Genomic DNA, 22,220 nt, shown 5'->3' with positions numbered 1-22,220 from the left:
AGGGGATGGAAGACAAACTGACTACAAGTTGATGGGAACTGGAGCTGGCGGGCAAAAAGACTAGACTGAGAGGCAGAAGGGGGCGGGGCTGGTATTGGTTGGACTTCAGACCAGAAGCTTAGGGAAGAGGGGACAAGGACTGGGCAAAGCAGGCCAGGAATCAGTGTGGGAGAAACAGGAAACAGATCTGACAAGGAGCAAGGAGGCGAACAGGGACTGGCTAGGCTAAGACACTGGGACAAGGAGCTGGGTGAGGGACAGGGGAAGACAGACTGCTTGAGGAGCCTGGAGACAAAGACTGAGAGCCAGTGTGGGGAGGGGAATGACTGGAGGCCAAGGGAAGATAAGACAGGAATAGGTTAGAAGGGACAGAGCAGAAGTGGGCCAAGTTTTGATGGGGAGCAAGGGAAAAAAGACATTCAGAAGGATCTTGTGGCCACTACAATCCACTACAGAGCCTGGAATGGCCTTGGAATAGTCAAATGGGTAGTAATGTGACAAAATTCTTGTGGACAGCAAAAGGCAAAAGCCAAAATTTGAATTTTAACTGGTTTTGATGTGAAGTTCATTTCCAAGGATTTGTTCAGAAAATTACAACTCAAATTCAACAGCTGGACAGATATCAAAGTTCCGGTTCTGTCTGGGGGACAACTCTATTCAGAGCCAGAAGAACAGGCAATGATGTCTACACAATCTGTTCAAAAGGATAGTGTGGCCTACTTGTAACAATATGAAAGGAGGAATTAAGACTTGTGGGTACTAGTCTTGGCTGTACCACTGACTATCCTTCGAGCATAATTCCACATTCCTCACATACCCTTAACTTTAGAAGCTACAAAAACTTCCCAAAACCAACATCATGGGCTCTCACAGTGCTCTGTCTTAAGTCACCTCTCCTGTTCTTTTATTCCCCTCCCACCCCATCCAGGTTAGGCCTCTCATTTCCTTTACTTTCTCATCCCCACAAAGAAGCCTTTCAGTCCTGTCTTGATTTTTGCTCTGTACAACTCTTTCCCTCCGGTTTGTTTTTTTCTGGTTCTCTTCTCCCCCCTCCCCAGTTTTTTTTTTTTGTGGGGGCGGGACAGTCAGCTTCCTGACTTAACTGAGAGATTTTGAATGTATACTACAAAGACTGGGTACTCACTCTACATTTTCCTGTCTACTAAATGTATGTCAAGTCTACCTCAGTATTGTGAGGCTGATTCTTAAAGCAGAGATCCTTGCATTAAATATAAATTCAAACTACTATTATAGTTTAGGGTCTCAAGCCATTATGCTCTAAGCTTTGCTAAACTAAAACTAGTGGAAGAAGCAGTTACCTACCCCTTAGTGTGGCTTCATTTTCTCCTGTTTCACAATTTTAACTAAGTCTACTTTAGGAGCGTTATTTTTTGGCATTAAACAAAATTTTTTTCTTTGGGAAAAAATTTATGGAAGTCTGTATACATATATAGCCTACTATAATAGACAAGAGCAATATAAAATTAACATTTATACACTACAATAGTATAAACATTTAGAATAAACATGAATGTCTGAAAATACAGTTTCAAGGCTACTATGTTTCATCATACATGCTTCAAAACTTTGTGCACAACCGTAGGCTCAAATTTCCAAGTTAAAAAAACAGGTTAATTAACAGACTAGGGGTAAATTTTCAAAAGTGACTGGCATTTAGGAGCTTAATTCTAAATGAAAATCAATGGAACTTGGGCTGCTAAGTGCCTAAATCATTTGTGAAAATGAGACTTAGAGCCAGATTTTAAAAGTATTTAGGCACTGCTATGCTCAGTGTTGCAATCTAACTGATTTAGGAGTATAAATCTCATTTTCAAAAGCGATTTAGGAACTTAGGAGTCTATATCTGCAGTCAACATTGCAACACCTAAACACCCTTAAAAATATGGGCCTTACGTACTTTTGAAAATTTTATCCTAAACTTTTAAAGTTAACAATAAAAACTCAGTAAAATCTTTAGAATCCTAACATTGAGTTTTATTTTTAAAATTTGGACTTTTTCAAACAGTACAAAATAAGGTGTCAACTGTATGTTTGAAAGCCCCATAAACATTATGGTTCCAGTCCCTTCCTTTCCCTTTCTGCTACTCATTGTCAGGATTGTGATGCCTCAAACTCCTAACTCACATTCATATTGATGAAAACTAAGCTAATGTTACAGGTAACCAAATGTCATGTTTCAAGGCACAATATTTTTCGTTGAAGATGCCAGAACAGAATTGCTCTCACTTTGAAAAACCAAGTATTACCTACTGCTGCTAAGAAAGAACAGGAACGGTAAAGGGCTGGAATCAGAAAATAAGAGGACCAACAAGAAAGATCCTCTCAATACCAGAACATAGCAAATTTAGTTAATTAAAAAGGTACTCAAATTAAAGTTTTATTAGACTGAAATATTCTCACATACACATGAAAACTGGGCCAGGTAGGATCCCTGCCTGCACTAGGAAGATGACTCTTTCCACTGAATGCATCTGATGAAGTGAGCTGTAGCTCACGAAAGCTTATGCTCAAATAAATGTGTTAGTCTCTAAGATGCCACAAGCACACCTTTTCTTTTTGCGAATACAGACTAACACAGCTCCTATTCTGAAATCTTTCCTGACAATGATTGTCAGCACCAACTTGATTTCCTAGGGTAAATGAAATGAACTCAAGGAAGAAAGTAGAACCACTGGCATTGTGGAAAAAGCAGTCAGAACACCAGAAATAAGGGGATTAAGTTACCTTTTTTTTTTTAATCTGTTTGCATTTTTCTACATTTGCTTTGAAAAATTGTTTTGGGGGTATGGGAACTATGAGGATGCTCATGTTTCAACAAGGCCTGAATATGAGAGAATTGTCTATATAGTTGAGTTTTGCACAAGGAAAGTAACTTGGAAAACATATGTACACTCAAACATATATGGCAAATAAAAACTACTAAATGCCAAACAGAGCCTGGGTACAATGGATGTTGGCAACAAAAATGTCAAAATCCATTAACAGAATTTTGTTTTCACTGTTTAGCAAGCTAGGATGGCTAAACATTTTCCACTTTGACATTAACTGCTATACATAGGAAGCTTAAGTTTGCACATGGTGTAAATATTTTTACATTAAAATGCATTAAGAGTACTTAGACACCTACCTCTGTATGTCTTGAATGAAGTGCATTGTATTCTTTCTTCAGTTCTGCCTCCCTCTCCTCAAGTCTGCTAACTGAAAAAAAAAAATTAATTAAGGTTAACCCAAGGAGATTCCATACTAGCTACTGAAAGTCCAGAATTTCATTTCCTGAAGTCTGATTTTCCACAGACCACAACTGTCACTCCAGAGGTCAGGGTATTCCAACTGATGGGTATCAAGCAGCAAGAGTCACTTAATGGAGTTGAGGAAATTCAGCTCTATTATTGTCCTTGTTAAATCCTTCTCACTCCCCCTTCTACTGCTAAAGAAAAACAAACACACTTCCTTCCCCTAAAGATTGCAAATAGCCATATGGAGCTGAATCACATTTTTCACTGACAAGCTAATAGACTATTAAATCATCAGATTTCCAGTTAAAGTTGTTTAAATTTGTCCAGGAAAATTTTCTCCACACCGTGCATAACAAGAGAAAGTAGGAATCGACAGAGACCCTATCACATGCTATACTGTTAATCTTGCTTTCAGAGGTCACGTCTATGAAGAGAAATGCAACCTAAATCTACTGGCATTACCAATAGGAAGTCACACAACATGATCACAATGGTAACTTCTAGCCTTGGAATCTAGAAAACTTTTCTTCTGCATAAACAGGCAGCCAACTCACAGGTCTAAATCAAACCGATATTTCTCAACTGAAGAGTTTTAAATGGTTTTAATCAGAGCAAATATTAACCAGGTATTTTAGATCACTAACATAGCATATTAATAATTTGAATACTTTGAATAATTGAATAATTTGAATACTGTATTCCACATGCCATAACTGACATACTTTATCTTTAAGAGGTCACCCTTGCGCTCCATTGTATATTCAAGTAATGATCCTGCAGATGCAAAACTAATCTTTTCATTTTCTTTGAATGCTTACATTTGAAGACAAATATGTACTGAAATTAATCTCAAGTTTATTAAAATACAATTTAGAAAATTTTTAGCCATCAGTGAAGTCTTAATTAAGAAGATTAAAGATTATAGGGTTTTTAGTTATGGCTTGTCTTCATATACACTACAGCTGCACCACTGTAGAACTTTAGTGAAGACACTACAGTGAGCTAGACTACAGTATAATCACCACTGGGACCCAGCTGTACCGATGTAGCACTGCTAGTGCAGATGCATTATGCTGATCGGAGAGATCTACCTTTGGCATAATTATTCCACCTCCCCAAGCAGCGGTAGCTAGGTCTCTTCCCCACTGACATAGTGCTGTCCACACTGGCGCTTAGGTTGGTATAACTTACATCGCTCGGGGGTGGGTTTTTCAAACCCCTGAGCGACTTAAGTTATACCAATGTAGGTCTGTAGTGTAGACCTGGCCTTAGACCAAGTTATCTCCAAGGTTATGGTATTCCCTATACCACACTTTGCTTCCAAATAGTTCAACAACTCAGTGTTCTCTTTACACTACGTTTTTAGTCTAAAAGTAGAATTCTGAAAGCCAGGCCCATGTTAGAATTAGCTCTCAATTAAAATACTGAGTTTTTTTGGGAGGGGGGGTTGTTTTGTTTTTTAATTTAAAAACCTTCTGGCTACCTTTCAAAGTGCAATTTTTTTTTTTTTTTAAAGTGAGTACTTTAAATTTGCATACTATTGGTATGTCAAAGATATACCAAATTGATCAGCTGCTCCCCTCAACTTCGAAATGGGCTAGAAGTAAAACAAATATGTTTTCTGTCCCATTCTGAAAAGGAATAAAGTACCAGTACAGGATCTTCTGCAGCTCTCAGTAGATAAACCCACGGTTACCCTTGGTTTTAACACTTTAAGCTCCTAACTCAACTGTAATTGGAATTCTCACACTAAACTTTCATAACAAAAAACCTAATTCTAATATTCAATAGAGTGTTAGGAAGGTTCTTAATTCTTTTTTCCAACAAAAATGGTCAGTCATGGCCTTCTGCAGTGTTCATCATGTCATTTCAATACAAGCTGTTAGTGACGACACTTATCTGTTTATTTTCCTGTCTACTTTGCCCTATTTTGCAATTAGTTTATTGAAGGCCTTACCTAAAAGTCTTGTTCCCCCCCACCCCCCCGCCATTATAAGTTTGTCAACTCTAACTTTCAGTTTGTGGAATGTATGTGTTTGTGAGTGTATTGTGTGTTCTTTTGTATTCTTTTGATTTAGGCAAGTGCTCTACATTTTCTAGCTGAGATTTCTTTCACTTGCCCTGTTTAAACCCCTCAAGATGATTTATAATAGTTACCAGTCTGCAGCTGTAGACTCAGTGCCAAACACCACAGTATCGCAAGACCTATGCCAATATTTTCTCCACAATTTGTGCATTTCTACTATTGTCAGCATGCTTCTGTCATCAATATTTCTCAATGCACCTTTTTAGTACCCCACATTTTCAACATTTGCACATAGGATACACTTTATATAGATACTATTCAAACTGAATATTTTAAAACTAGCTTCAAAAGGTAACCATAACCTATAATTGTCTGTGCACTTAGATCAACATTACTCTAATCTCATCTTGCTCTTCTAAGAACATTAAGGTATTTGACAAGACCTTTTGCACTCTAGCTATAAATATCAAACTGCTCAAAAGTATCACATACATATACCCCTATGAACCAATCTTACAACACAGTAAAAAAAAAAAATCTAATGCACATAATGGCATACAATAGCAATAAATACATGAACATTAATTTTGAAAGGCTTGATATAGGATGCAAAATGCTTATTTGTGCGTTTCTAAAGAAATTATCAGTGCACTGTAGAATAAAGCAAATGAGAAGAATCTAATTGGTCAGTCAGAGGCAATGTCCATTCTGAACACTCAGAAGATAAGTGCATGGAAGCTTTGGGTAAGTATACAGAGAAACAGATTTTATTTGAAAAGCCAACTTTTGCCTACGCTATGAGACTGTCTGGACTATTATCTTCTAGTATAGCTGGAATACAGAGTATCAGTTTACAATCCAAGTTAACTAAGCCTTGGTCAGACAAAGATACCGTAGAAATATTTAAAACAAGAAAGACCGGCTCACCTTAGTTTTTCCTGTCACTAATATGTAGGACACATTTGTCAAATCATCAGCTTTAGGACTTTTAAGAGGAAAGGTCTTATGGTCATTTCCTTTTGCCCTCATAGCCAACAACATTTTTCAGGTGCTCAAAAACTACCTCAGTTCAAGCAAGCAGTTTGGAAATCAGGAAGTGGAATTAGCATTGCTAATTGGCTTCATATTTTGGGAGACCTGTTCCCTTCCTTAGAAACAGTTCGCAAATATACTGAAATAGCATCAGGACCTAGATAATGCTAAGTATTAACTAATCATGGCTTGGGTTTGAAATTTTGCTTCTCAGTGCTGGTGAGTAGAAGATTATATTCACTGCAATCACACATGGAGATTAGCACAGAAACCCACACTGATACAAGATTAAGTCCTCTGACTTATGTCTTAACTAGTACTGGCTCATAATGATCTTCCAGAATTCAGCTAAATACACACCACATTTAAATGACTATAGACTATCACTTTACATGAGACTAATTCCCAACACTTCATGTTGATCACAGCAGTCTACAGCATACCTAAATGAAATCAGCAGTAAAATCTGCTTTCTACAATTTACTGTGGTTAATAGTTTAAGATCACTGATGGTATCCTAGCTCTACCCCAAATTAGCCTCCTTCATTGGGCCCATTTTAACAAGAATGGCAGCTCCATAATTCAAGCTATGGGTGACACATTCACTAGATGCAGGCACTAAAGACCCAGGGTGCACATCCACACAGATTTATTTCATAACCATTCTATTTTTTGAACATTTTATTAGAGGAAGGACCTGCAATGTGACTGAAATGGCAAATTCTGGTTTAGTCTAATTTCTAGAGTTTTCCTCAGCAAGATGCCTTCAACTGAATGCCTAGTCTCTTGCTCATGCATTTCATCTTGGGCTTTGCTGGTCAAGCTTGTTACAGCCTTACACTCAACTTGATGGCATTTTTCTGTCTTTCAAAAGTTATTGCATTAGACAGAATGCCACATCTGATCAATTATAGAATTTCATGGAAAGTTCTACGCATCAGTGGCCAAAACCCTATTGATTGTTGGGGAAAACTGGAAACCAGAAGAGGAAAAAGTGAGATACTTGAAGCCCCTGCCAGCTTTTTATCATAGCCTCAAACACCTCTGCAGTTTTCTATAGATCAAAAAAACTGCACAACATTCCAGCATAACAATACTCCCACCTCATTTCAGTCCATCCTCCCAATAAAGTTTAAACATGTTGATGTCCTGAATGACTTACCACCCAAACAGAAAAAAAAAAGGGGGGGGAAGAAGGGGAGAGGGGACAAATTAGGATGTGCACATAGCCCCTGGCAGTTGGGAGAATGGGAGCACACAGGCCCTGCCATGGGGAGAAAATGGGCAAACCCTGGAATGGGGAAAGGAGCCTGTCGACCTTTAGTCAACACTGCAACATCTTCTGAAGGACACTCAAAACCAACAATCCCTTCTACTCAGACATGACTCATCCGCCACAAACCAACAACCCCGTAAAAAGCCAATGAAGCAAAACAAAACCCAAAACACTCCCAACCTCAAGGTATTTTACTTAAAAAGGGAGAATCAGGCACTCCATGCAATCCGTTAGGAACTTCACTCTTACTATCGAATTTTACACAGAGGATGCTCAGATACAAACACTGATAAGCAACAGTATAAAACTAAGATACTGAGTAAGGGTATCAGAATCTGGTCCAAAAAAGAAACATAAAAGGTTAGCAATTAATATGGGTTTACAAATGGGTCTCCTAATCCTAAGAGAAACAGGACATTACCACAGCAACAGACTACATGGCAGTACACAAAGCCCTTTAGATTGGCAAGAATACCACCAGGGCAACAAATTGAAGTCTGAAGGTTGCCTCATTTTGCTCAGCTTGCACATGGAGCAGAGGAGAAGTCTGAAATCATCCAGCTAACATCCATTTTAGTCTACGCTACTTCACAGCCACTGTAAGTGGAGCAAAGCACTGTTGGGGGTAGGCTAACTATAATGCCATTTGGGACAACCTGAAGCCTCACAGGGAAGGGGTTTAAAACAAAAGTGAAGATGATGTTTGAGGTTATATTAAAGAAATGAACGTAAAGCAACTGAAAAAGTTCCTTTTGCACTCCAATGTCTCAGACCCCTATTTCTGGCTAGAAAATTTTTTTTAAAAAGATACCACCACAAGGATGGTGGGATCAAAGAAGCCTACAGAAAAGTTCAAGCAGAGATTAAACAACTTGTTTTGGTCCTTTCATTGAAATAAATACTTAAATTGCTGAAAACAAATCCATTTTCAATTTTCTTACTAGCCAAATACAACTATTCAGATGAATGGAGAGGTTTAACAGTTAGCCTTATACATAATTACATTGACATGTATTTTAAAAAGTTGAGTTGGCAAGATCATTATCTGCTGCCATTTAAGACAGCCAGGAGCATCAAGAATTGAGCAACCTTCATCAGACTTAATCTGTATTAAACTTGGTGTCAGCTATCAAGATTATCTAACCACAAAGAAATAGTCCTTTACTTCAATTACTTCTATTATTTTATATTCTGCATAGATTGAAGTCTAGTTTGGTGATGTGCAAGATCCGAGAATCCCAATTTGAGAAAAAATTAGAATTAGTGAAGTTAACTGAATACCCTCCAAATTCATTGTAGCCCAATTTATCATAGCACATTACAAGTTCAATATTGATTTTGCAATACTTCAGAGTAGATTCTAAAAGGTCCATCTTCCCAGGTATAATACACACCTACTAAACAACACTGTATCTAGCTCATTTAAACAGTGTTTTACACATTGAAAAATACTATCCTGAATGGTAGAAGAATCTGCATTGATCAATTTAAGGAAGTAATTTTTTAAATTTTTTTTTTGGACAATTCAATTTTATACAGAGCTCTAAATCCTCAATGAAGTTCTGCATCTATACCAATATTAGTCAACTTTGAATATAGTATGTAAACCAAGTTGTAAATATTCTAAAAAATCACAACACTAGACTGAAAAGAAAACAGATTCCATTGGAAAAACAAAGCTTCCATGAAAGAAAATGTTCACTTTAATAGACACTCAAGGCCCATCTGCAATCTGATACACAGCACACAGTGAAACAGTATCCAAAGATCTGAAATACTAGTAGTCCATATGAAAACCTATGCCTCCTTGATTTAACTTATCCAGTTCATCTCAAACTGAACCAAGCAAAACAGGAAATTAAGTAAGGGAAGGGAAAATGGGAAAAGGGAAAATGAGGTGAAGCATTTGGAACTTCCACCTCTGTCCTGAGAACAAGTATGAAGGATTGGGCAATAAAAGCTGCCTGCCCTGCCTGTTCAAAAATCAGAGCTTACCTCCCAAGTTTGATGGCTTTTGCCAAGTTTGGAACACCCTTCATCTGTTTGTTGTCCTCTGCCTCAAACTGCTGATTAGCCTAAGGGGGAGAAAGAGAAACAAACCTGCTAGAAAGCCAAATCCAACTGATCAGATGCCTCCTCAAGAGGAATTTTCAATTCCTGCTGTGCAGGCAGGGCAAAGAGATCCCATTTATTAGTGGGCCTTACTTGCATGACACTTAAGCCCATTCTGAAGGTTCTCCTTGGACAATCTTCCTTCAACTGATTCCCTAACAGCATATCTCACATCAACTTTAAAAGATACAGAACACATGTTCTTTAGTGACTACTTAATAGGCTGACCATCCCAACCTTGGCAGGGAAAAACTAAAATTGATTCAACACAAGCGTTTAACTACAAAGCAGTAAGAAAGCTAGACAGAATCTGGGGGTAAAACATACTGTTGAAGACAAGCAGTAACCTCAGTTCCTTGGCAAGAGTTTAAACACCTTCAAATTGTTCACATTTAATACTTGCTCTACACTGTGGTTAAAGTTTTTAAATTGACAAGACTTCCAAGATTACAGAAATACTTGTTCCCGAGTAAATACCAATGTGAACATATTCAGTTTCTTGCTTGCAGAATTCCATAAAATGAACTGACATCTATTACCTTTGGACTTTAAATGTGTCCATTACTGTTGATTTAAGTCCCACTAACTTCCCATCTGAACGAGTAGAAACAATCACTGAAAATCCTTAAACTTGCCAGTGAAATTTTTTAAATAAGCAGTCATCTAAAATCCATGTTATTTTCATTTAATGTTTATATAACAGTGGCACTCTAGGATCCCCCCACGCCCAAGAAGTGAAGCCCTGCTGAGCTACATTATAAAGACACATGCAAAGACAATTTCTGCCACAACAGCTTGAATTTACCACACTGTTTAGCCAACCTACCTCCAAAAGTAATGGAGCATCCTGACAGTGACTACAGGGTGAAAAAAAAGACAAGGTAGTGGTGCAGAAGCAGGGATATAACTAATTGGGGGGGGGGGGGTGGCAGGGCGGGGAGAGAAACAGAGTGAAGAACAGAATCAGGATACAAAATGTTGCTGTTTCTAAAAGAGCTCAATACCAGGAGAAGAGCTAAAACTTCAACGGATTAACTTTATAAAAGCAACAAAGTTACCACCAATGACAAGCCAGAACATAAAATCCAGAAAGACATTTAAAATCTTACACACCCTTTGCTGTAAGCAACTCAACTACAGCAACTGAAGTTTATTTGATAAGCAAAATTTAGAAGGCAGTCTAAAATTTAACAAAGGAGATCCTTAACAAATCTGTAGCTTATCAGGCCTGGGCAGTAGCTAAACCTTTTATTGTTAAAAAGGTAAAGGATTTCTTGTGGCACCTTAGAGACTAAGATTTATTTGAGCATAAGCTTTCGTGAGCTACAGCTCACTTCACTACATGCATCCGATGAAGTGAGCTGTAGCTCATGAAACCTTATGCTCAAATAAATTTGTTAGTCTCTAAGGTGCCACAAGTACTCCTTTTCTTTTTGCGAATACAGACTAACATGGCTGCTACTCTGAAACCTTTTATTGTTAACTTTCCCCTGAGAAATAAGTCAGTGCTGATGTTGGTCAAGTAATGTTTATGACTAATACTGGTTAACTTTAAACCTTCCCCCCCCCCACTCTTAGTTTCATTAATAGGCTTCACATGAGTTGAGCTTAAAGCACATTGATCCATTATGTTGTTGTGATTTTCTACTACATTTGTGTCTCCAGTTCTGTAATGTGACTGACTTCTATGACAAGTTCTCTAACTGTAGCTCTGCTCCATCTAGTGGGCTCTCTATTTTCACAAAATACAGAGGAAGAATCAATGGAGTGCAGTAAGTCAAATAAAGGATTGATATTGAAAACAACAAGGTTTTTCTAGAAAACATTTTAAGTTGATAAAGAAGTTATGCTATTAGACAGTGTCAGCTGGATCCTCATCCTTTTCTGGTGCTATATAAATAATTTTTAATAGAGGTTGAATGCCTTGCTCAAGTGAGTAATACCCAGACTTTGACCATCTGATGTCCAGTTTTGCAATTTATGTGAAATTAGTAGGTGGTTTTCATTCATTCCTAGGAGTCAGTGGGGGGGTCAAACCACAAAGCCATTCCAGCTAGGTCCACCAGTATCAGACTTGCAACAGTTCAAGAGTTGAATGGCATGACACCAAATACCTCACTGCACTATGGGTTGATTCCTCCAGGGGAGGATACACTGTCAAACCAATGGATATGACAGGCAGGGAGAAAACTGCCCTGTAATTGTCTGTGCCTCAATATATCGCAAATAAGACTTCAGCTTCTATTGCTGTAATTCTAGACCGCAACTGAGTTACACTTTTTTTTTTTTAAGTTAGTGCTCAACAAGAATGTTCTGAAGACCCAAGTGTTTTGTAGTTATTTTGTTGCACAATGGGGTTTAATCAATTTTCTACAAAACTAGGCAATGTGATATTTGCTTCATGAGGTTAGTGTTCTAAAGCAGCAGCACTTAGGGTTTATGAATACATACGTTCCAATAGGATATTGTACCCCACAAAATCTAGGCTCTTAAAATTCACATTAAGTGTTAGCTGTAGAAAGTCTTCCAGTTCAAAAAGCAAGAGCTTTTAATACCACGATATACTATATGCAGTCCTATTAATTTAACTGTTACGCGCAATTAGAGAACAGTGTTATTGCCTAACATTCCAGTATTTAGTCATTTAATGGAGATCCAGCCAGCCTCTGTGTAAACAAATTAGAGTTTAAATATGAAAATTTATCACTGGAAATATCATTTAAGCAAGTACGATCTGTAGGTTTTTTTTTTTTTTTTTTGAGAGTAAGCCTCTAAAGATCACGCCAAGATCTTATAGACAAGAGCTAAACTGCAGTTATAGTTAAAACAATGGATAACATGAATTAATTCTACAAAATGTGCTTCTAGTATGATGAAAGCATACAAGACAGTTAATGGTGGATAACTTAGATTAGACAGAATCTACCATCTCAAAACAGTAACAGATATCTAGGGTGGCTCAATTGTCAAAGAAAACGTAACATGATTTGGGCCTTACAGAGGATTTCAGTTAGAAGTAATTTCTGCAGTAGACAATTATTAGGGCCAGATTTACATTCAGTCCCATGGGAACATTCCCATAATAGGGAAGAGAGGTTTCAGAAACAAGACGAATGATTAAGGAGGCATTCTGATATTCAAAACCACAAAGTACAAAGACAAGGCAAGGATGTTTGGGGGGGAAAAAAACAATTTTTAACGTTTTAATGGTCTTATCTAACTCAAAAAAATCTGCAGTCAAACATTACTAAAGAGGGGGATTATATTATTTCTGCACTGTGCAATACTCCTATCCCAAAGCTTAAATTGACACTGGGGATACATGTCAGAGTGAAGTTTAGCATAAAAGAGGTACCTGATCTCACAGAAAGTCATAATGTCGTCTTCAAAGAGTTACCACTCATTTCACATGAAATGAAACGATCACATCCAAGAAAATTGCTATGCAATCAAGCGTGTGAAGGCAATTCCAGGCTAAAACACTTAGTTTCAAGTTGACATCTTAATGAATCTAAAGAATCTTCCCAAATGCTGCAAGGTCTAGTAACAATTATGGTGCACCTTTATCTAAATATAACCTTCCTAAATAAATCAGAAATACAGTAGTCAGAGGCTAAATGGCTTCTTGAATTATATTCCTGTGCTCATACTAACATATACATGAATCCCTCAAAGATCAGTAAATGAAGCCTTGGGCAAAGTTTTGAGAGGAACCAGAGACTTGCAAATGAGAGCATGTGAATACAGAGCAGCTGAGTTGAGATACAAGCATTAAGTGCCAAGCATCAGTATTTTTGACAGTAGAAAACTTGCTAACAGACTGCTCTGTTCCTTTTAAATTGGAAGTAGCAAAACAGTTTTAGACGACTGCCACCTTCATCGGTTTTGAAAATTAACAATGATGAAGATACATAAACCATAAGATTTCTTCCCCCAGTGAACAATCATGAATTTTTATATTATTTTGTTTTGAATTTTCTTGTATTTAGAACATTATTGTACTTAGGCCTGGTGTACGCACAAAGCTCTACCAATATGTCTTAGGATATGCCTATACTATGGAGGCTATACTAGCATAGCTATGTTGCTTGGTTATGACAGCCTACACTGACAAAAGGTGTTTTTCCATCAGTATTGGAACATGACCTTCCCAAATGATGGTAGCTACATGAACAGAAGCATTTTTCTGTCAATACAGCAGTCTCTACATTGGGAGTTAGGTTGGCACATATCAGTCAAGCATGTGGGTTTTTTCCCCACACCCCTGACCAATGTAGCTGTATTGACCTAACCCTTAAGTGCAGGCCAAACAGAATGATCTGATTTTATACTGATTTAATTAAACTAGTGCAACTGTGCATGGTCACTGAGAGCTTGTCTTCACTTACCAGGGTAAGTCAACATAAGTTACACTACTCCAGCTATGTGAAACAACGTAGCTGGAGTCGACATAGCTTAGGTCGACTTACCCCAGTGTCTTCACTGCATTGCATTGACACGAGATGCTCTCCAGTCAACTTCCCTTACACTCCAAGACCCAGAGTATCAGGGTTGACTGGAGAACACTCTGCTATCGAACTAGTGGGTGTTCATTAGACCCATTAAAATCGATCCCTGCTGCATCCATTGCAGCAGCGTTGATCTCCCCTAGCGAAGACCAGCGCTGAGGTATGTCTAAACTACAAGTGCTACAGCTATGCCACTGCAGAGCTGTAGTACACATTTACTACAGTGAGAGAAGGGGCGTTTCTGTCACTGTAGTAAATCCACCCACTTGAGAGGCAGTAGCTAGGTTGACAGAAGAATTCTTCCATCAACCTACCTGCATCTACAGTGTGGTTTAGGTCAACCTAACTATGTCATACGCTGTCTCAAATTTTTCAAATCCCTAGCGATGCAGCAAGGTCAATCTAAGTTTAGGTGTAGACTAGGCCTTACTCTCATTTAAGGCTTGACTACACTTACATTTTATAGCGCTCTAACTTGCTGGCTCAAGGGGGTGAAAAATCCCCTTGTGGAGGTGGATTACCAGGAGCACTGGGAGAGCTCTCCCCCAGCACTCATGCACGACCACACTCGTACTTCAAAGCACTCCAGCGACAGTAGATAGGTAGAGGCAACTGCTAGAAAGTAGGTCCAATATCCCATCAAGATCACTATTGTCATAGAATGTTCCACTGTTCCCAAGAAATATAGCTGCTTTTCCCACCTACTCCGTGAGTTCAAAGATCAACCACACCACAAATTGATTCCTCCTTATTCCAAAAACCTCTGTAACTCCACAATCCATAACTGAGCATGGGAGAGCCCATGGGCCCAAAGGAAAAACCAAAGATTTCTAGCCTCCACAGAATCCAATGACATGCAAGCGGAGATCTGAGTAAAGCTTTTCCCACATTCAGTAATTAAGGGCGTCAGTAGAGCCTGGGCTTCAGATGCTAATGTGACCTTATGGATTTGTGTTGGCCAACTTGTGGACTGCTTCATGTTTCCACTGAAAAATCTTTATTGGTGATGTAAGAGCTAGAAATAACCGTTTGGGGCTTTCCGATTGAAAGGCGAGTTTGCAGGCTGACCAGACAAATATTTTACTTGCAAATTAGTCAAAAAATAGGAAAAGCTGGCAGAAAGTCCTTTAGTTGAGGTTGTCTAAAACTTTCTATTATATAATAGTTTTAAGTCATTTATAACTATGCAAAACTAACTGTTCAGACTAAAAATTTTCCATGCATGTGTCTGCCTCAACCTAAAATCCCTTGAAAACTTCAGCAAAAACAACTCAGCCACTTCTGAGAATGAGGCTAGGGAAAAAAATACATTTTGCCGATGAAATTCTTACAACCATTTTCTTAAGAAAAACTAGCACCTTTGTGATTGAAATTCAGAAAGATGCGTTTCACTGTCCATTTGAAAAATCCACCTACATTTCACCAAGCTCTGGAAAAAAAAAAAGTCATTTGCCCATGCTCAGTAAGTATTTGCTAGAGGCTAACTGTAAAAATCTCAGAAGATTCCATTTGCACTGAACATGCTCCAGAGCAGTTCTGAAAGGGCTGAGCACTATTTTACCTGTCATTTCTCTCTACAGCCACAAGGTACTGTGGACCAGAACTGAGAGCGGAGAGACAGTCTCCTATGCTCCCAATGCTCCCTGGAGGTGTCCAGAAAGTAGAAAGAAGTAGGAATACATAGCAGTGAGAAGCAGAGGGATGGAAAGGCTAGAGGGAACAGGTGCAGAGGTGGAAAGGAGCAGGGAGAATGGAACATAAGAAGGTAGGGACACAAGAGTCTTTAAACACTAGAGTGGACTTGCCCATATAATACAAGAGAACCAAGAATTCCCAAGTCTCAACATTCCTCTACTGTCAAGCAAACTGTGAAACCCACTGGCAAAAGATACGTCTCAGCCTCCTCTAATGGCTGGTCTACCAAGATCGTGACTGAGGGCTTGTCTACACTTCCCCCCAGGATTGGCTGGCAGCGATCAATCTGGCAGGGGTTGATTTATTGGGTCTAGTAGAGACTCGATAAATCCACCACCGAGCGCTCTCCTGTCGACTCCGGTACTCCATCAGAACGAGAAGCGTAAGCAGAGTCGACAGGAGAGCATCAGCGGTAAGTAGATTTAAGTACAACGACTTGAGCTATGGCTATTCACGTAGCTGAAGTTGCTTATCTTAGATTGACCCCGCGCAGTAGTGTAGACAAGCACTTAGTATTGCTACCAGTTACTCCACTGGATGAAATTGTAGTCATCTGTGCTGTGGTCCCTCTTCCAATCCACGAGGAAGTCAATATGGTTCTGCAAGGTTTTTGGCGGTTTTTATTTTTTAAATGTTAAGAGCATTAAGACTACAAATTCAAGTATTCAGAAGTTATAATGTGCTAAAATTCAGATTCCTTTTGAAACTTTAACAAGGCCCCCTAGTGCATGTGTGTTATGATACAGTCTTTAGTTATATGATCACATTCTACTGTCTCCAGGACTAGGGTGACCAGATAGCAACTGTGAAAAAACAGGACAGGGGGTGCGGGGTAATAGGCACCTATATAAGAAAAAGTCCCAAAAACCGGGACTGTCCCTTTAAAAACAGGACATCTGGTCACCTTATCCAGGACTCTGCTTCATTTAGTGCACAGGATGGATGGTGCTCAGGAAAATGAATCAGAGTTGTGGAGTAAATAAGTCGGTTGCCTATATATCCTGCCTTATTTGCAGCAGAAGGTGTATTGTAAATAAGGCTGATAACTACAGGAAGGGAAAGGATATTGTTGTGGTTAAGGCAATTAAATGAATCCTAGAGAACTGAATTCTATCCCTACTCTTCCACAGGTTGCTATGTGATGGCGGGCATATTAAATCAAATCAAATGATGTTTCTCAATTTCCATATATACAACTTGAGGGACCCAATTTGAAGAAGAGCTGAGGATCACAATGAAGCCAAAGTTGATGGGAGCTGTATCTTGAACATGTGAAGTGCTGACAAAATGTTAAGTACTCTTAAAAAAAATTAAGTTCCAAGTTGCTCAAGCTGGGCATCCAAAATTAGTGGTCTCTTAGGATAGTTTACCTTGGTTTCTTTGTTTCTCAATTCCTCCACTGCAGAATGGGAATATCACCACAACCATACACCTCGCAGGAGTGTTGTGAAAATAATTTACTTAATATCTGTAAAGCACTCAGATACTATAGTGATGAGCTCAGTAGAAAAGCCCATGAGGAACCTAAAAAAACCCTGTATTCATTGCAGTATTTGGATGGTATGTGGTAAATAAAACATGAGGCCACACATTATATGATAATTATATGACTAACCATTTGAAGTATGCACTGGATGAGGCAGGGATCCTGCGGAAAGCATACTATATGACCATTTAATTAAATTCACATGCACAAGGGAACCACCTTAATTCTGGCATTTCCTATTTTTTGACTGCTTGACTTTGCAACCTTAATGCTTTTAATGTACATTTTTTATGTAATTTGATAGTAGAAGTCACAGAAATAAGTACAGAATCCATGATTCCCCTTTTATATGGTTACTCTGCAGATCTTAATCAAACCTGAAGTAACTTGCCCAAAGTATAGAAGGAATTAACTGCTGGAATAGAAACTAAGGAGTCCATGTTTTCAGACCTGTTCTCAGCCACCATTAAGATTTGCAGCTAAAATTTCAACCCTCATTTAACCTTTTAAAAAATTATTATACCATACACACTACAGGAGACATTCACGAATCAAGCTTCCAAAAGCGGCCAATGCCCACTGATATTAAGGGCCAATAACAGTAAAAATATTATATCTTAAGTATACTCAGGTCAAATAGTGTTGCCACCTTGGGTTCTTGTGAAGATGAGACAGTAAGGAAACTGATGAGACCTGACTTTGCCTTGTTCAAAAGTTGACTTCATGTCCTTTAGTAATGCTATCACAACAACATCCAATAAGTAATGAAGTGTTACCAAAACTTGCCACGCGATAAGCCCCTTTAAATGCACAGAAAGGAGAGGGAAGCAGGAGAAGAGAGAAAAGGAATGTAGCCAAAAAAGAAGCAGGTAGCAGTATCCAGGGAATTGAAAGGGGACATTGTGTCCCATCCTTTGGTACCATAGGACAGACATCTAAATAGGTGTCTCAGCTAAAATGGGAGAGATGACACTAACAGTATAATTAGTCTACCTTATGAAATGAGAAGAGTTCAGAATGATGGGTATACCAGTACGATTTTCACAATGCCAACCTCTCAAATAATTTTTTGCAATCCACCTGTAATGTGTTATTTGTCAGGCATCAACTGAATTTTTTTTGTCCCATTCCTCTTTTACGCTCACTTTCGATTAATCGTCTGTGGAATGTTTGCAGTCTTGTTTTCAAATTCTCCATGCCAAGTTGGCCACTGATGTAGCAGATGAAAAACTCATTAAAGTTTGATTGGTGCTCTATTTAAGTATTCAAAAACCCAGTATTTCTAGCAAGATGTATACTTCAAAAATTTTAGAAAGGTTTGCTAGTCAAGCTTCTAATCCTTGAATTCTATGTTTCTGATAACTGCTGTTCTAAAAGCAGAATGCAATTCTCTCTCAAAAAAACCCAAACACTTACCAGTACTAAATTCTGCTTCTGGAACAAGCCTTTTTCCAAGCAATTAACATGAATTAACTTCCAAATAGCAACTATTCTGATCTATTAGAAATGGCACTGAAACAGAATGCCAAGCTTGTACTGCCTCCAATAGCCTTAATGTGCCTACTGCATTAGAGATGCCAAATCCCAACAAACATCAGAAGTCTTCACATTAAATGTAGTAAAGCAACCATACATAAACTGATTATAGCAGAGACTAAACAGTATAAAAATGTGGCATTCTATGGTGTTATTTACTGTGAACATGTAACAAATGCATCTGGATTTAAAAAAACATTCCATAGTAAATGTAAGCAAGTCCATTTTTTAAAAATATATTAATGTTTGAGCGCTTTTTAGAAATCCAGGTAACTCAGACTTAAGTTAGATATTCAGCCTTTAATTCTTCAGTTTTTGTAGGTTATTTTAAGGTTAAAAATTTTAAACACACATTAATAGTATTAGTTTGGTAGATCACTTCCAAATATGTGTGCTGAATTTCTACCAAACACCTCATATTTCTTGCCTTAAAGGTGAAACATGGAGCACTCAATTTAGACAACAAAAACTGAATCAGTGCTATAAGAGGCTAAAGTAGAACTAAACTTAAACCACCACTCCTGAGTGTACCACGACTACTGGCTAAAGAAATCCAATATTGTATAAAGATTAGTGAAGTGGCCTGATTTTAAAAGGTGCTGTGGACCTGCGACAACTTTAACAGGAACTGCGGAGTCAGGATGTAATTTAGCATTAAGAAGAGGCCAGACATGAAGCTAGCTTTCTCCATTAAGGCAACAATTTCCTCATGTAACTGCACAAAAAGGAATAAATGGAGTGATCTACCAGTCTAAATGCTAGACTACCACATTTTTTAGACAGATGATAACAGGGGAGGAGTTAAAAGTCCTGAGGTGAGCCTCTTCAGCTATACACAGCTGCAGCTTCTGACAGAGGATATCAGAAAAAAAAAGTTCTGGCAGGCTTATACATACACCCCTGTGCTGCTACAGTTCCACTGCTTTAATATTCAAGCTAGCTAGATCAAAGCTACCTCAAGTATGCCTACACATGGGACAGTCATACCTCTTACTGCAGTGCAGACATATCCAAAAGGAGACCTAACCCCTCAAAGAAACTAGAAAAGGAAGATGGGTTTTGGATGACCTAAGAGAGGCCAACCAGAATGTGTCAGACATTTGGAGACAAGAGGAGAAGGCTAAAAGCCAGGAATGCTCTTTCTCCCAATTAAGAGATGGAGAATAAGCCAAACTCGCCCCAGCTATGGATAGAAAGGTTAAACCTGGGTAATGAAATATGACTATAGGTCTGCTATTTTAAATTCACTCCTCTGTTGCAAACCTTTTGGGCAAAATAAGTCATACCTTCTTTTCAAAAAGCTGTTTGTCTCCCTACAAATGAATGCCATTAGAGGTTCCCAAAAGGAATCCCTTGCCGGGACAAGCTCTCACTGGACCTGCTGTATTAGTCAAGTTGTTGACCTCCTGTTTCCAACTGGGTCTCCAGATTACAACCACTGGGTGAGTGGCTGGATTGCAAGATCTCACTGCAGATAAGTGGAAGCATGGGCTTAGCATTTTAAAGAGATCCACTCAGGGGACTGGAAGAGGGTCTCAGTGGGGAGCAGCCTACCCAGGGTCCATAACACTGAGTTTACTTTGACAATTCCTATAGAAGTCTCTGTTTGAGCATATCCTACATCTGAGGCATGTACTCCTGCAAAACGTACTCTGCTAAGATCCGCCCATAATATTCTAATCCACCGAGGAGCAGGTTCTTTGTCTAATCAAAGATTACACTATAGCAAAACTGGAAACACCACATAACTGTTTTTCTTAAATTGAATACTGGAGTTAAGATTATCTGTATCGCCCTCCTTTTACATGCTTCAGAGCACAACACTACCTAGCTCTTCAATCTCTACCCTTGCTGTAGATGCATGCATGACACTAAAAAAAGCAACATTCTTCCTGTGAGTAAAATTTTTTATGTGAGAGGAGGAAAAGAGAGCTACACATTACTCATGAAGAGAAGACAGCTACACATTACTCATTAGTATTACAGAGAAATCATCCACCATGAAAGAAAGAAAGCTGGCTGAGGAGAGGGAACAAAAGGAGACAGGAAGGAGATGGCACAAGAAGTGTGTTTTGATAAGTAGCATCCTGCTTAAAAGGGTGGAAATTGAGAACCAGTGCCAGGTAACATAGCATCTGGACTGGCAAGGTTGCGTTGTAGCCCAGCATTAGGAACTATATATAGCACTACCTTTTTTAAGTCTTTAATGTAACATTTTTCATCAGCCTAAGCAAAATTTAAAGCACTGCACATCTTGATTTTGATAAGTTAACATTAAAAGAATATTCACATTAACAAGTTTGTAGAGCATTTCTATACCTATGCTATGAACACCACTAGATTAAAACTGTCTTGGGACATTTAACAGTAGTCTAGACAAAACACAAATCAATCTAGCACCAAATATTGTAGATCCTTCATCTTCAGCTTATGATTTGTGGGGAGTATTTTTTGTTTTTTAAAAAACTTTCTGCACTTCAGTTAGCTAAAACAATCAAAGTGAAATTAATTTATTTTCATTTTCATGTAGTCCACAATCTCTTTGTGTTGGAAATAATGCAACAAAAACATAAGCCAAAATTAATTTTTTCAAGTTTTCAGGAAGACATTTCTATTAGTAGGTTGTGAAAAATGTGTAAAAGTGAATTTTGGGGCTAAATTACCAGAAAGTATCCCTCTAAAGTGAAAGTTCTATTTAAAAACTAATTTTCTGTAAATACTAGATCCCTCACTTAGTACAGATAAGTAATTGAGCAATTCCTCTTTTTTCATTATAAAACAGGCTAATCAGGATTAGAGGTAAAGATGCTCTCACTTCTAAAGCCTCAGCTGACATTTCACTTAAAAGTAAACTTATTCCCACATTACTGACTTTAGCACAAAAAACAGCTCTTCTCCTACTCCAACAATATGCCACAACGAAGTTACATCAGTGTTTTAAGGTAATTTTATATAGTAGAGTAAACTAGCATAGAACAAAACATCTCTGCCTCCAGCAGAATAAACTAGACTAAGGAGGATGTTTCATTAGTGGATCTGTACTGGAAGAATGTATATCTGAAAGTTAGTCAAGTGACTAAATAAAGTCTGCATTTAGTACTTCAGCAACTACTCGCAAATGCCATACAATTTTAAAAAGTATATTTCAATTTGTTTATCTTCATGCAATTGAGGATTCTTTAAAATAACCCAAAATATTACATTTTAAGAAAAACAGTAAGTTGAAATAGCTGTTTCCTGGAAAGACAATGGTCTAAGCAGCTCCAAATGTTCCAGCAGACCCTTTTTTATC

General features: G+C 38.2%; 1 protein-coding gene across 14 annotated transcripts in view; it reads right to left on the bottom strand.

The window, feature by feature from the left end:
- Positions 1-22,220, bottom strand: part of SPAG9 (sperm associated antigen 9) — a 101,400-nt gene that overhangs the window by 67,698 nt on the left and 11,482 nt on the right. For 13 of the 14 annotated variants that reach the window (XM_043497590.1, XM_043497593.1, XM_043497591.1 and 10 more), the window contains exon 3: positions 3,149-3,219. In XM_043497590.1, the coding sequence (XP_043353525.1) occupies positions 3,149-3,219 (71 nt within the window). Of the gene's footprint in view, positions 1-3,148; positions 3,220-9,586; positions 9,651-22,220 lie in introns of those variants that run through there. The other variant, XM_043497601.1, reaches the window with a different exon arrangement.

The sequence above is a fragment of the Dermochelys coriacea genome, chromosome 14 (genome assembly GCF_009764565.3).
Source record: "Dermochelys coriacea isolate rDerCor1 chromosome 14, rDerCor1.pri.v4, whole genome shotgun sequence".
NCBI lineage: Eukaryota > Metazoa > Chordata > Testudines > Dermochelyidae > Dermochelys > Dermochelys coriacea.
This window is presented reverse-complemented; position numbering and strand designations above follow the sequence as displayed.